The 15,700-nt window shown below is 45.9% G+C and overlaps 3 protein-coding genes across 14 annotated transcripts; 2 read left to right on the top strand and 1 right to left on the bottom strand.

Annotated features, from left to right (window-relative positions):
* Nucleotides 1-3,548: 3,548 nt before the first annotated feature.
* LOC122370663 (hepatic leukemia factor-like) lies at nucleotides 3,549-4,001 on the top strand. The gene has a single exon (XM_043346452.1). The coding sequence runs from the start codon at nucleotides 3,549-3,551 to the stop codon at nucleotides 3,999-4,001; it is 453 nt and encodes a 150-aa protein (XP_043202387.1).
* Nucleotides 4,002-4,365: 364 nt separating this feature from the next.
* LOC122370667 (trimethylguanosine synthase-like) lies at nucleotides 4,366-9,033 on the bottom strand. 12 transcript variants are annotated; one of them, XM_043346469.1, is made up of 9 exons: nucleotides 8,837-8,983; nucleotides 7,528-7,595; nucleotides 6,945-7,068; nucleotides 6,568-6,711; nucleotides 5,961-6,239; nucleotides 5,609-5,769; nucleotides 5,209-5,367; nucleotides 4,866-5,005; nucleotides 4,366-4,589 (listed from the first exon to the last, which is right to left on the bottom strand). In XM_043346469.1, the coding sequence occupies exons 3-9, from the start codon at nucleotides 7,043-7,045 to the stop codon at nucleotides 4,473-4,475; spliced, it is 1,101 nt and encodes a 366-aa protein (XP_043202404.1). In that variant the 5' UTR covers nucleotides 7,046-7,068; nucleotides 7,528-7,595; nucleotides 8,837-8,983; the 3' UTR covers nucleotides 4,366-4,472. The 12 variants fall into 12 exon arrangements, 11 of the variants coding, with proteins under 11 accessions (XP_043202404.1, XP_043202396.1, XP_043202403.1 ...); XM_043346461.1 differs by having other exon boundaries at nucleotides 5,961-6,244; nucleotides 6,570-6,711; nucleotides 7,378-7,595; XM_043346468.1 differs by having other exon boundaries at nucleotides 7,378-7,595.
* Nucleotides 9,034-13,024: 3,991 nt separating this feature from the next.
* Nucleotides 13,025-15,241, top strand: LOC122370668 (E3 ubiquitin-protein ligase MSL2-like). Its single transcript, XM_043346472.1, has one exon. It carries the CDS (start codon nucleotides 13,108-13,110, stop codon nucleotides 14,524-14,526), a length of 1,419 nt encoding a protein of 472 aa, XP_043202407.1. The 5' UTR covers nucleotides 13,025-13,107; the 3' UTR covers nucleotides 14,527-15,241.
* Nucleotides 15,242-15,700: the final 459 nt, after the last annotated feature.

The following is a 15,700-nucleotide window of genomic DNA, read 5'->3' on the forward strand; positions in this document are numbered from 1 at the left end:
CAAAAACGTATCATCCAAAAAACGTAACATCCAAAGACGAAACATCCAAAGTACGTAACCTCCAAAACCACAACGTCCAAGACCACGACATACAAGGCACGCAACATCCAAAACCAACTTAACCTAACCTAACCTAACCTACTGATTTTTGCCTATCCCTAACCCAACCAAACCTAACCTAACCTAACCTACTGATTTTTGCCTACCGGGGATAAGGAAACCCAACCTAACCTAACCTAACCTAACCCAACCTAACCTAACCTAACCTAACCTAACCTAACCTAACCTAACCTAACCTAACCTAATCTAACCTAACCTAACCTAACCTAACCTAACCTAACCTAACCTACTGATTTATGCCTACCGGGGATAAGGAAACCTAACCTAACCTTGCCTCACCTAACCTAAACTGACGGTTTTGGATGTTGCGTACTTTGGATGTTGCGTACTTTGGATGTTGCGTCCTTTGGATGTTGCGTCCTTTGGATGATGCGTCCTTGGATGTTGCGTTTTTGGATGACACGTTTTTGGACGTTGCGGTTTTGGATGTTTCGGTTTTGGACGTTGTGAATGCTCCCTATATACCCGATTTTTGACGTATTTTGGACGTTGCGTACTTTGGACGCTGCGGTTTTGGATGTTGCGTACTTTGGATGCTGCGGTTTTGGACGTTTTGATGGTCCCCCACACTGCACAGGTATTAGGAAGGCTTCGTTCATTTGTAACCGTTTGAAACTTGACACAGTAGTGCTATTTACATGTCTATTCGCCAAAGAATCCACCACTGATCACCAGAAAATTTGAGAAGACAAAGACCAAGTATTAACGATATAACCTCGAACACTATAAGAGTTACGGTCATATTTGTGAGAACCGTTGGATCACTGAATTGCTTCCACATTCGATGGTCATAATCTATCGCCGCCGCCTTCCGTGAGGTTATGAGAGATGTTAATCCTGATTTCTTCTTTTGATGGCGGATATTTGGGACGTATCCATCAAAATACGTTTCATTGTAGGAAACAATAAATGACCGTCGAAACCTTTTGGGATCGACCGTCCACACTGATGTGTCATTGTCCAGAGCTCCATGAAGTATCACACCTCCAGTACCGATGATGCCACACAATGTCAAGCACAACGCCAAAGACAGCAGAGCACAATATATCCAAAGAGTTTGTTTATGAATGTCCTCGGCGCCTCCAAATCCAACAATGCACGAAGTCATTCCAATGTAGCAGCCGGCGTAGAAGAAACGGCTTGGATCCAATATGGGTTTCGATATAACTCCAAGATATGTCGTTACTCCACACGCGATGATAAATGATATCCAAGTAATTGCTACCGTAACCATAACAAAGTATCTAACGAGGCTTGTGCGAGCAGGCAGCGCAATAAAGTCGGCTTCTTCGGACGGAAGCTCCTCATCACTGTCATGATTTTCACCTGCCTCCTGCTTGTGTTCAGTTTCATCATTGCCATCTGTCACACCAGTCGATTTTTCTTCATCATCAGACTTGTCCATGCGTACTAAGCAGATTTAGGTTGCTGACTTGCATACTTGAATTGGTGTCTAAATATATGTTTAACACCTGTATGTTTATCGTAAACGGGAGCTCCATGTTGACATGATAATAAGGCACGTAGAATTTAACGGTAAACAGCCGGAACCCAATGCACAATATTTTGGCCGCATTTACGCATCTTGTTAGGCTATCAACGCACGTGACGTGTATGAAAAAGCTATCATCATCTTCCAGAATTTCGTCAAAAACACGCCTGGGATGAAGAAAAATAAATATAATTCGTGTTACGACAAATTATAATTGGTTATTTTTCGCCAAGGCAGCTGTTTTAATGAAATACAAGAACCCTTCCATCAGTGTTTAAAAATATGACGTATCACGTAGCGTGTGACGCTACAAACATTCTGAATGCTCAGTCACGCTGCATTTGTCAACATAAAATGATAATCATTGTCCCTCAGGCCTCAGGCGGCCAGGCCTTCCGCAAATAGTTTAGCGGCACGCCTGTTGATGCATCTTTTCGAATAAGTTACGAAAAAATCAGCCTCAAAGCAAAAATGTCACTTTTAACCCGCGCCCCGTAGGGGGAGGGGGCCAAACGGCCCCCCTCATTTTCCGTAGATATCTCCTAAACGACTGCAGATATCGTCACTAAACTTTGAGGACCACTCCGGGCATCAATTTTACATAAAGTGACCAAATATTTTTCCAGAGGCTATGATAGGTTGGCCACGAATGATGTCAGAATGACGTCGTGTTCTGCCATTTTCGACCCAAAAAAGGTTTCGCGGGAAGAACTGTCAGGCCTACAGCTTTGAAGATATACAGAAAAATGTTTTTGACTTAAACGATTTAGGGTTGATAGGACTATAAACTGCTATATCGGATTTTTATGTTTATTTTTTTTATTTTGACCCAACAAAATCAAAAAAGTAATTTTTTGGATAAAACAGCAAAAAAAATCCAAATGTTTTACTATGCAATTTCGAAAACAACGGAATATATAGATATATATATATATATTAATATATATATATATATATATATATATATATATATATATATATATATATATATATATATATATATATATATATATATATATATATATATATATAATAGTCTCTACCGTCTCCTATCCACATAACACATTTGAGATCGATGTCTCTTTTTGGCCAAGTTATGGCGAAAAAAAAACTGTTCAAAATGATGAAGTCAAGTTTTCAAAATTAATTTTTAGCAATTCTACACCACGTAGCGCAAAACAAAGGACCACCATTAGACTCCCCATGACGAGAGCTGCATCGAAACGATACCCATTTTATGCAAAAATATCAGCTTTGAAATTTGCCCTAATTTGACCTGACCTTCACCAGAAGTCAGAATATATGTAATAAAGCAGGTCTGTCACTACGTCATTGGTGTAAAGCTCCAGCGATACATCTTCGAGCGATACCCAAGCCACTTCAAATCTGTTAGTGCTCAATGCCAACTGCCAAGCGCATGGTAGAGGCCGAGGGTAATAAAAGCTCTCTAAAATAACTCGATCATGCCAACCGGCTCCCAACTAAGATTCAACTCAGCAAATAGCAAAACAATCACTACAGGTACAGATATCATAAATCGATCGGGTGGAGCCACCACCAGCACCGGCCGGACCGGGCCGAAATCAGCGGCCACCAGCCAGGCAGCTGCGGTTGCTCCCACGCTGCGATCAATGCGCATCGCCAATTAGCCCGAGGCAATCCGAAGCGGCATTGGTGTCACCACAGTCGGCATTCTGCGCATTCACCTCGCGCCGGTCGCAGTGACTGGGTTTCGGTGGTGGTTCACGCATGATTACGACCAAGAGGCAGTACTGGGTGAGATTTCGGTGAGCAGGAGTGACACTGAAGAAGATCTTAGATCCTTGGCCTTTTCGCCATCTTCAAAGAAATCGCTACTCTGCTGAATAAGTGACCATTGTCATTGATGGCAACAGAAGACAAAAACAAAGTGCCATTCTTCTATTTTCCGGTGAACATGTCGGGCGAGGCGGAGATGTCGGTGGCTGGGACGCCCGTGGCGCCGCCCTCCTTGGCTCCTCTCTCACTGCTGCCTCCGGGAGTGGTGGGTCTCAGCAGTCCGCTGGTGGCGCGGGCGCTGCAGGGCGCCGGCGCCCGACGCCCCCGGGGCGCCAAACGCGCCATCCCGGACGCCCTCAAGGACCAGAAGTACTTCGAGCGCCGCAGAAGAAACAACTTGGCCGCCAAGCGGTCGCGCGACAGTCGGAAGGCGCGTGAAGATCAGATCAACTTGCGCGCCTGCTGGCTGGACGGCGAGAATGCGGTGCTGCGAGCGCGGGTGGCCCGTCTGAGGGAGGAGGCGTTCTGCCTCCGCCGCCTGCTGGCAGCACGCCAGGCGGAGCGTCTGCGCCTGCTGAGTGAGGCGGAACGGCCGGTGCCTTCAGGTGCCACCCCGTCCACCTCCGAGTGAAGTCAGCGTAGGTTGTTGAAGTGCGCTAGCACTGAAGGACTGAAGTGTTCTATAGTTTGGATGTTTCTCCTGTACAGTTCCCACAGCGTTGGCGAAGCTTTGTTGATGTTCAACGACCCCCCTTCCCCACCCCGCCAGTGGGATTGCGAGTCGGATATTCGTTGCAAAGTATGCTGATAAATCAGCTTTTGAACAAATGTGAACTCATCATTTCTCAGGAGTGAGTATTACGGAACGATTCGAAATGCAAGTGAATCTGTGAATGACAAATACATGTGGTTACTCACGTATTGTGGCATTGTCGTTACGTCAGATAAACTATAAACATGTTCAACACCCATCTTCAGTGCATATCAAAAGCATATTACAAGTTACAACACAGCATGGCTTTTCTGTATTCATGTCATCACAATACACCACAGGAGCACCATCTGGCCATTCCACCTTCAGAAGCACCGTTTCACCGCTGTCTCATGACTCGCCCGTGCCGATCAGGTCCCCGTAGTATGCCGTGATGGTCTTGGCCCGGCCGTTGAGGAGATTCTGTTCCACCTCCACCCGACCGCCCGGGCCGGCCATCGCCGCCAGCTGAGATAAATATGGTCCGTCAGTATAGCGATAAGGGAAGGTACTAATGCTCATTCCACTGATAGCGCCGCACACTTCGACCATGATGATTTTGAACTAGAAAGAGTCCATATAGAAACCATATAGTTAGAACCTAAGTAAATTGATAAGGTTATCCGTTAACGTTTCAAAACGATCAAGAAGCATGATAAAACATTAAATAGATATGGAACCGGTCAGATTCCCAGACACTGCTAAATTTGACTACAGACTATCAGGAACAGAAGTCGATCTCACCTGATCTACATCGGCACTGCGCGGCGCCAGGAGGGCGATGTTCTTGGAGATGGAGCGGGCGGCTCGCATCATCTCGCGACCATCCATTGTACCGTCCAGTCGGTACATGTCGTACACCTCAGCATTCGAGTACTCAGGACCTGTGACAAATGGCGGAGGGTCAACGGAAAGTGAATGATACATAACAAAAATGGATGAAAAAGATGACTGTTGATACCACGTTTCTCCACATGCTCAATATTGAGCGACTACTTTGGGCCATATAGGCAGCATGTCACCGTATTTGCTATTTCATATCCAGCATGAGCCATGAGAAAATCGTTATGTTTTATATTTCACTCACCACCCCAAGGAGGCGAAAGAAACACGGCGTCGGCCCGCAGCCGCGGTGCCAGCTCGAAAAAGTCGCCGACCACAAACTGGATACGGTCCTGCACACCGTACACGCCGGCGTTAAACCGAGCCAGCTCCACACGCTCGGGACATATGTCCACCGCAATCACTGTCGGAGAAAAACATGTGTCAAAACACTTCGTCTCTGAGCACTGATCTTCGGTTCAACGGTATTTCGTTAGAAGCTAAGTCGGTAATAGCAAAACGTGGAGACTTCCACGGCTCATTTACTAACAAATGTCTGTATATAACCATTAACCATGTCAGCCCGTACGTCATTAGGATTTCGTGCCTCACGCTCTTTCATGTCTTCTCTGTCAGCCCAGGTCCCGTTGTGTGTGCGGTCTCACCGAGCCGGCAGGTGGCGGCGAACTGGATGGCGTTGCCGCCGACGCCGCAAAACGCGTCCACGATGACGTCCGAGCGACACCGGTCGGCGATGTGCCGCGCGATTCGCTCGGGCGTCACCGAGAACCAGCCCTCCCGGTCCAGACGAACTCCCTCGTCAAACCTGTCGAAGACGAGAGGTGTCACCCCTTAACATCACTCGCAATTGGGTCAGGGAAGAGTTAATCACTCGTCAACTAATCTAGTTTCCATAGCATCGGCATCCCGACTTTTGTGGAAACACTTAGCACCTATTGAGCTTATCAAAAAAAGCATGGCATTTCATCTGATACGATAAAAATGTTTTCTTCTTACCTAGAGAAGAGACGGTAGCGTTGGTGCCAATATTTTCGTAATTCCGGGCTCTTTCGAACAAGCGCAGTCATTTTCCTCTTAAAGGCATTCTTTCCGCCACTTTCTTTGACACCTTCCTCTTGTTGGGCTAGCCTTTTGTCCAACTTCGGAATGCTGACAGGTGGATGCACCGGAGAGCTGCAGCTATCCTTTATTGGGGGTTGAGCTTGTTCCGCCAGAGGCCGGCCTTCTTGCTCGGATGAATCGGACTTCCTAGCCAGGTTAAGCGCTTTGCTCTCCCTGAAAGTAGTTGACATGTTAATGGTTATGTTAAACATGTTAAATGTTAATGTGATCGTATATCGTAAAACTAAACACGTCAAAATTGGTTGGTCTTCAAAGCAAAGTTTTGTTGTTGTTTTAACCAAGACTCAAGAGCCAATTGAGATGTCCACTGTCCAGGGTTTAGTCCGACCCTTCACGCACATTCTAGGTTGGCGAAATCGTATGCAAGGACAAAAAATGTGTTAAGCTCAAACGTTTAAACGTCCTGCACTGAGAAATTGAGATGGTCTTCCCGTACCCGTTAAATGAACAGACAGAGGCACACGCAGGGCATATCACTTACAACTTCTCTGCATTGTGCGAGATTCTCTGAACAGGATCGGTTGTTTCACCCTCTAGGTGACCTGATGGTGTGGGATCCTGTCCAGCACAGCCATCTGGCTGCAGTTGCTTCAGCAAGGCACCGATGCCACGTCCCTTTAGTCGCCTGTCAATTACGGTAAATAATCAAGACATCTTTACATAAGGTAGCTAGCATAACGTATAATTTCTTTTTAAACTGTCCTAAAATCTTGATACAGCACAAGCTATTGTCTTTCATGCCTTCTTTAGCATTTCATTTCTTTAGATGGCATTGATGTCATACATCAGATAGGTATGACATCAATACTACCCAGTACCATGCAGCACATTTGAATACAATACATTAGTAGTACCTACCTGATTTTCCACGATGGCATTCGATAAGTTTTCTTCTTAGTTATTTGGGTTGAAGGCTGTCCTGGGCCTTCCTTTACAGTGCTCTCTGATGTCGATGGCATGCTACCTGTTTCCCTTGCTAGATCTGTAGGAAAAGCAGAAAGTTCACCTAGTAATTTTGACACATTTGCAAATTATAAAGAAGAAGCAGTTTTTTATCATTAGGACTTATGATCACCAGAACAAAAATCAATTTAGTGATACAAACAGGCTGGCTGGTGTGACTGACTTTTATCTAGCAATCAGCTTATCTTGGAAGGAAAAATAAATTTACATGTGAATTTACCAACAGGCAGATTCACTAAACATGAAAACCATATAGGTATTTAGTTACAATGATTGAATGCTGTTCTACAATGCATGGATTCAGAGGCTTTGTAAGCTAGGTACTTACCAGCTTTTCAATTTATATCATTTTTATTATCCATAATGATGCACATCAATATAACCAGCACTAATACAAGATATTTTTTCTGCAGATGACAATCATGGCACAAGAAAGACTTACTTGTGCTCATAAGCCATAACTATTCTCCATACCTACATGAAAGTAACTTCCAGCACCATATAACAGGAAGTATGCCATTTTATCAAGCACATCATTCTTGGCAGCTGTCATCATCACCTTTTCAGTTACACAATGTTGGGGCTTATAGGCATGTAGAACCTGGCATAGGTGAGCTGACTTCACACAAAGTTCAGCCAGCTTCATCCATGGCCCAGCTGCTGGGCATTAGGCATTGGGCCTTGCCTTGAATCTAGTAGACCCATTGACCTCTATAGTAACCTAGTTACTATAGAGGTCAATAAGTAGACTATAACTGCCAGAGCATCAGCTGAGAGCATATTATAAATTAATGGGTCATCATCAATCAGGGATTTCCCTAAACTTGGGGAAGCTTCAGCTTGAAGATTGTTTAAAACAAGCTTGAAAAGGTACTTGCCTCCAGATCCCTAATATATAGGTTAGATATCACCACTCTGGACAGCAGGATACTGAGTGAGAGGCTGCAGGGGAGACCAAAAAGAGGCCAAAGCTCCGGCACTATGCCATGTTGCAATGGTATTGGTATGGTAAGTAGCAACTAGGCTCAGTAGTGAGCTTTCACCTTTCCATCTTGCCTAAATTGGTGCACAAGATGGCTGGTTGAGAGCAAGCAGGCAGGTCAGCTATGGTCTTGAGGCTAGTTGGTTAGTGACAAGTTCATAACTGAGAAGTTGATGACTAATGCGTTGTGACCAAATATTATACAATGGGCTAATCTGATCTGCTGAAACTATTGGTAGATCTAAGTGGACATTTGAGGCATTTACCCCACCCTCAGAACAAAACAAAAATGATGAAGTTTGTAGTTGGGTATTCTCTTTCTCTCATTAGTCATTCAAACTTCATAGTCATTCAGTTATAGTCATTTATATCAAGCATTGATATATAGGTACCAAGCTCTGCTGGCGCCACCATACGGCACCAGGCACCAGCTGGCAAATAATCCAGTTAATAGTATGACCCAAAATATCTTGAAATCATGCCATGGTTGTTAATTTCTGCCAAGTTGGGAGTGCCCCGGCGTAACAAATCTGCTGCCGCCCCAACGGTAACCTTGACCTGAACAATCTGTTGAGGCTCCAAAGCCAAGCCGGCTGAACCGGCGGGGAACTTGGGCACCCCCAAACCGGCGGAAATCAACCATGAATCATGAAGCAGCACAAGTTGAACTTTGAGGTGTACATGCTAAGAATATTTCAAAATCAATCAGTTGTTTCATGCAGCAATGATGATGATTGTGATAAAAGCAAATTTGAATTATCTATGCCCCACAACAGACATCACAATAATCACATACAGCACCTACCCTTGAGATGACAGTTCAAACAGGTTCAAACGATCAACATTACTCAAAACTTGTTTTATAATTCAACAAAGCCACAATAAAACAAGGTTGTAATACAAGGTTGTGAAAAATCGTGAAAACCCCCAAAAAAGCATGCGTCCCTTCATGTGTTCTAATGACAAAGTTTTTTACGGATATGGTGTCAATATTCCTTCATTCAATCAAATGGATGCATTTTAGACAGATGTGGCGCATGTTTGCATCAAAAGTGACATTCGCGAAACACGGCGGACACGCCTAAGAGCTGGACTTTTTGATGACGTCTTCGGGTGACGTCATGTCGTGTGTGACGTTTCGTGAGCAGGTAAGGAAAGGTCACCACCGCTGGCGAACATTTGGTGCGGTAAATGGCAAACACAAATGCTGCGCAGAAAAGACAAATGTGTAACTTCAGACAACATTCGATCGGACGACAATGTCAAGGCGAATCAAGAAGTTCTTCATGCGATTGTTAGTTATCTGTCGTGCTATTTTAGTATGATTGTTATTAGCAGTTGATTTGTGAAATGTATTATCAAAATCAATGTTTATTGAACGCAGATTCAGTTTATTTTCAGATGTACCTAGGTACCCTTACATTTCACTCATCTCAAGCTGTTCAAACACCCTTGACAAAGTCGATTAAGATGAAACGTTGGGTATAATTTATACTGTGTTTTCTCTGCATTATTAACATATTCATCATATATACAATATAAGGGTTACATGCTTTTTACAGGGAGACATGTCAGACAGCCCAGTAGGATGAGGCTTCGTCAAGCGTCATTTTTAGCAAAGCTTTTCTTGCTTAAAATCCAGTCTGCAAAACATGGCAGGGCTTACACTTTGGCTTACACTTGACTCCCAGCTGTTGTGTCTTTGCTATGCGATGTTAAACATATAAAACATCTTACTATTCATGTATGCGCCATGACTCATGTAATCTTTTCACAGCCAAGACGCTCCTAAGGTACCTACTGGGAATGTGGGGAGTGCAGCAGCATCAGTGCAGCACCGATGGTCGGATGCGATGGCTGCGATAAATAAATGGTACCACTTCCGTTGTGCGGGACTGACTAAGGACTAAGGAGCCAGGTAAGCGCAAATGTTTTCTGTCTCAGTATTTTTGTTGCAGCTGTAGTGATCAATGAAATATTTTCCGCACTGTTCAGCCAAACATGTATTTCAAACAATCTGCTTCCCAACCAAGGGCGTCGCCACAGGGTGGGGGGACGGAGGGGATCTCGTCCCCTCCACTTTTTAAAATTTTAACGTTACGCCTATGGCGTTGCATGGAAAGAATCGACTTGAAATGGTCCTCGTCCCCTCCAAAATGGTCAATGTCCCCTCCAGTCGTCGCACTGTGGCGTCGCCCCTGTTCCCAACTACACAAATTTAGTCAAACAATGTGCCAATATGGAATTTTCAGGTTCAGTTGAATGGGATAGGAACAATGATAATTGTAGATTACGTATACCTGCAAGAGAGGAAAACAGAATACATTGTATTGCTTGTCCTTCACCAATACTGTTATTTTTCCATTTCTAGAAACACCGACATGGCGATGCAGGTGGTACTGCCTGGTGAGGCCGCGGTCTCCGGAATCGCCTGCAGACGAAGTCACCTGGCGTCCATCTGCACATCACTTGCAGCAGTGAGGCCTGCTGACAGCGTCTGGCAGTGTCGGCAACGTGCCAGCCAGCTATCTGGAGTCCTGCTCACCGCAGGTCGCCGACAGGAGGGGCGACGCATCGTCTCCGAGGTCGCCTCAGCAGCAGTGAGACCCCACTGGCCGTCTTCTTAGGCTTCAACTAGATTGCGAACAACCTATGCTAAGACAACGCCCATGACGTGTGATCCGGTACCGCTACCGCACTGCGCGCCTGTGCCCGCCGTGAGCCGCTAGTGCATGAGTCCGACCATGAGAATATGTGTTTATGTTGCTTTTACTATTGTTTATACGTTGAAGTGACGAATTGCTTATTTTTCGCAAGCCTCCGCTGTCCGGTTGCCTGCAGCTCCATGCAACGCCAGCTGTACTGTTGTTTTAATGTTGTCTCTCCGCTCAGCTGTACTGTTGCCTCTCCGCTCATAACAACCTATGCTGAGACAACGCCCATGACGTGTGATCCGGTACCGCTACCGCACTGCGTGCCTGTGCCCGCCGTGAGCCGCTAGTGCATGGGTCCGACCATGAGAATATGTGTTTATGTTGCTTTTACTATTGTTTATACGTTGAAGTGACGAATTGCTTATTTTTCGCAAGCCTCCGCTGTCCGGTTGCCTGCAGCTCCATGCAACGCCAGCTGTACTGTTGTTTTAATGTTGTCTCTCCGCTCAGCTGTACTGTTGCCTCTCCGCTCATAACAACCTATGCTGAGACAACGCCCATGACGTGTGATCCGGTACCGCTACCGCACTGCGTTCCTGTGCCCGCCGTGAGCCGCTAGTGCATGGGTCCGACCATGAGAATATGTGTTTATGTTGCTTTTACTATTGTTTATACGTTGAAGTGACGAATTGCTTATTTTTCGCAAGCCTCCGCTGTCCGGTTGCCTGCAGCTCCATGCAACGCCAGCTGTACTGTTGTTTTAATGTTGTCTCTCCGCTCAGCTGTACTGTTGCCTCTCCGCTCATATATGACACCCTCTATATGAATAGCACTACTGATTGTCATACCCACTGTCCGTATTGTCCGTAGTGGTGTCTACGCCCATGTTAATACAGCGTGCAGAATCCAGATTCTATTGAGGAGAGTTGAGCCAAGTCACCATAGGCTCGGGAAGAGAGCAACGTGGAGGCCCACTGCCCCTTCCCCGGCCCCCACTGGGGGCGCCAGCCACTCCAACTTTTGACTGGATGTCAAGAGCGTCGCCACGAGGGGAACGAGTCGCCGGCCAGCCAAGGTAGCCAACGGCGTGTGAAGGTTGCCTGACCTCGAGGAAACTGAGATGGCACCAACGGAGGTTTTGTTAAGTAGGCGACCAAAATTCGAGCGGCAGCAACCTGGGCACCTTCACAGATAGCAGTGCCGCGTATCAGGGCGCCTTCGACGTTGAGCTGGGCGCCGATCATCAGGACGCCGGGGGAATATGACCCAATATCCCCCGTAAATATGTGCCTCGGAAGGGAGACCCAACCATAAAACTGAAAGCTCGCCGTATTTTATCCACTATTTTTCGAGCAGGTCCATAGATTTCCGTCCTCAAAAGTGCGGGGATATTCCCCAGTGTTTGAGTTGGATGAGACTATAGTGGCGTTTACACCGACAGGAGATTCCCATTGCCGGCTGTGGGAAACTACTGTCGGTGTAAACGCCATTCATATTTCCTGCGTCACCCCTGTGGGGACGCCCTTACTCCATGGTGCCGAGCTTATCAATTTGGATATCAATGGAATCAAAATCTTATCGATCGATGAAGAACTAAATTACCCCGACCCGGAGAGCGTCTTTGGAATCAAAGCAGTAGCACATGACGCAAGACTTCAGGCAAATAAATCCTTCTTGTCTGAAATAAAACGTTTGTGTATTGATAAGCACGTTTTATAAGCAATGGTAGCAAGATTCTCTATGTATTTGGTTAAAGTGATAATTTAGTAGCAGATACTTACCGTCGCATTTCGTTATCTTTAATTAATAATTTATATTGTCAGAACTAGCAACATGTCTCTTCACTCAACAATAATTACAAAAGTGAAAAAGAAATGATAAATTGCTTATATTTTGGTGAAACTAAAAATTAATTCAGCATATATTTTTTTTACAGCGTTGAAGTCCAGCTCCAAAGGACAGCTGACGATCGTAGCCGAGCAGGCTGTTTGGTACTTCTTCACTACTTCTTAGAAGTACCCGTTAGTACCGATCATGTCTCACATAATAAGCTATTGGAACAAAAATATCCATGTTCTTCTAATTATTCTCCTTTCACACTTTAAATAAATGCTTTTGAAATGCATTTACTAATTAATTTCACAAAAACGGCTTGAAATTTTACAACGTAAAAATACTTATTCCAATTTCCACCACGAAACCACCACTATATTACTTGCTTACAGAACCGTGCGCACAGTGCGCGCAGTTTTATCGTGACGTCAGAGGGTGCTTCCTCAGTGGCGCCCCCTGGCGGGGAACGCGTGCAAAAAGTCCAGCTCTTAGGCATGTCCAACACGGCGTGCCCCGTGCGATTTGTTGGTATTATTGAAATTTGATATGTGATGCACGAGGCAGTTGAAAGGCTTTGAATCGGGTTTGCATGATGTCATCAAGTCATGCTCTTTCACTTCACCTGAAAATGTGCAAACTTGTCGTGGAGGCATCCGTTGAGGAAAGTACGAGCTGGGGAGACCTGTACAAGCTTTTGCCGCAATTGCGCCATGCGCTGGCCTGCACAGTTTGTGGGTGCATTATCGAGGAACCAAGAAGTCCATCAGATCAGCATTGTCAACATAGTGTGTGCAAGAGCTGTGTTGGCGGAAAGAAGCGCTTGAAGCCATCATGCAGTTACTGCAAGGACTACCAATTATATGTTCCGAACCTGCAACTGAAGCTCATCGTTGATGCCTTCAGGAAGACATGTCAGTATCTGCAACATACTAAAATATATGAAAGGTTAAACTCTTTTTCTCTCAATGGTGGCAAGTCAAGTCTTGTTGAACTGATCCAAGAAGGAGCAGACAATGAGCAACCAAATGAGTGGGCTGTGAAGGAAGATGGAGATACCACGAGAGAAGTCCCTGTGGTGAAAAGTGAAATTGTTGACTCAGAACATTCCTCCAACGAAGGGGTTTCCTACCATGCAAACATCCATATATCCAGCCAAGTGAGTATGCCTCTGGTCACTTCCCCTCAGATCATTCCCTCACCATCACCCGGCATTCAGTCACAATCATGTCCAAGTCCTGAGGTTCATTTTGCCCATCAGCCTGTCATGTCCCATGTGCCTCCTTCCCCACAACCTCCCTCCTTGCCTCCCCCACCCACATCAACACCAGTGTCTCATCCATTTTACTCCATGTTCTTTTCAAGTGATGGAGGAAGAACTGCAAAACTTAAAGCACCTTCAGAGCACCCTAACCACCACAGGCTTCCTGTGGCAGCGGCATTCAGCCAACCTGCAGAGCGCATCCCGAGCAGGTTGGGGCCCGTCGGTGGTATCAGTGGATCAAGGATGGTACCCAGGAAGAAGGTGCAGAGGGGCTGCCGATGTGGAAATGCAACCCCCACTCCAGGCAAGCTCACTTGCTGTGGACAAAGGTGCCCCTGCTATGTTGAGTCAAGGGCCTGTCTGGACTGCAAGTGCAGAGGATGCAGAAATCCTCACAGGCCTGGTGGGAAAAAAGTGAGACCACATATTCCAAATCAAGAAAGCATCAAGGTTCATGAGCTTCACCAACCACTGCACCAGACAGTTGTTCCAGAAGCTGTGCCCAACTCACAGCAGCCTCAGCAGCAGCAGCAGCAGCAGCAGCCTCAGCAGCCTGTGTTCCAGCCCATGAGGATAGACTCTCCCCATCACCCAGCTGGTGGGTTGCCACCAGTTCATCATGTCATTCACATGCAGCATCCCATGTTTCAAGCACCCATGTTCATCAACACAGTTCCAGTGGCAACCATTGCCAATAGTGTCTTCATGACAGACTCATCCCAGAACAGTGATTCAATAGAGGTGTGACACAGTGCATCATCCTAGGCTTTAGTCTTGCTGCTAACTTACAACATTACTCAGGCCATCTTCACTGTGGTGAGTAGATGTTTGCACTGTTGCTGTGAATTTGAGCTGTAAGGGTGGGCTGGAGGCTTGAGTAGTGGTGGCTGAATGGCTTGCTATGTACAAATTAAAACTCTGAGTGGAGTTTCTCATTTGTTATGTACCTATCTGATGTGCCACTGTGCTAGTTCAGATGCATTCTTATGTTCCCTTGTGCTAAAGATGTGTCTTGCCTGGTACCTTTTAGAAGCATGACTGAAGTGTATTGACTTGTCTGGAGAATGACAGTGGTCTTATTTGCAGGCACAGACTGAGTAGGACAAGTTTAACATTGTCAGCTCTCTGGATAATTTTAGCATTTATGCATTGATCTTCATCACATCCAGAACCTTACGTTCAAAAGGCGTCTCAGAATCCTTATCATCGTCACTGTCAAGTTATGTATTTGTGTGTGTCAAGCTGGTATACCTAGTCCATGTTATGGACTGTTGCGCACTGTCCAGAATGGCATTAGGTTCTTACAATTATGTGCATTTTTTGTCCTATGATCTTTATTTGCATTTTGTTTTCATCAGGCGGCTTTGCCGATCCATCTCATAGTTACCTTTTAAAGGCATAAGACTTCTTCCACTCAGGCATCAGTTGTGAAGAAATCGAAGTAATATATTGTGCAATTGTACTTCTGTTTTTAATGTTGACCTTACTACTGGCTATCGAGGGTCTGAGGGTGGTCGATCCGACTGACGAGCGTACTCCGTGTGCCAACGCCATCTGTGGCATTGGCCCGGCGCTGTACCGTCGCGCTGGGCGAACCGTTGGCGCTACTGAAACGGCCTTGGGCGCCTGGTGCTGATCCAACTGCAGTTATCCAGCCGGGGCGACAGATGGCACCGCAGTGCCGGCCACGGAGGCGCACCCGAGGCTGCCCATCTGTCGGTCGTAGTACTTTGGTGAATCAGCAATATCTGGCTTACGGGGTGCAAGGCAGCTAAGGCTCACATATAGCTTATGCGAAAATTATTTGATCCATGGCGTAGGAACTGGAAAAGTGTATGCGGATACTTTACTGCACACTTCTTATGCCCGAGGCCACTCAGTAGGCACCAGGAATGCGTGTTGCCAATCTATCGGCGCAGGC

This window comes from Amphibalanus amphitrite, unplaced genomic scaffold (assembly GCF_019059575.1).
Source record: "Amphibalanus amphitrite isolate SeventyFive unplaced genomic scaffold, NRLGWU_Aamphi_draft 001158F_arrow, whole genome shotgun sequence".
Lineage (NCBI taxonomy): Eukaryota > Metazoa > Arthropoda > Thecostraca > Balanomorpha > Balanidae > Amphibalanus > Amphibalanus amphitrite.

Coding starts and splice junctions, on each gene's coding strand:
- LOC122370663 (XM_043346452.1), top strand. CDS start 3,549: ATGTCGGGCGAGGCGGAGATGTCGGTGGCTGGGACGCCCGTGGCGCCG.
- LOC122370667 (XM_043346465.1), bottom strand. CDS start 7,045: ATGCCATCGACATCAGAGAGCACTGTAAAGGAAGGCCCAGGACAGCCT. Junction 5,770..5,960: donor CGCTACCGTCTCTTCTCTAG/GTAAGAAGAAAA, acceptor CGTCTTCGACAG/GTTTGACGAGGGAGTTCGTC. Junction 4,590..4,865: donor GCAGTGCCGATGTAGATCAG/GTGAGATCGACT, acceptor TATTTATCTCAG/CTGGCGGCGATGGCCGGCCC.
- LOC122370668 (XM_043346472.1), top strand. CDS start 13,108: ATGATGTCATCAAGTCATGCTCTTTCACTTCACCTGAAAATGTGCAAA.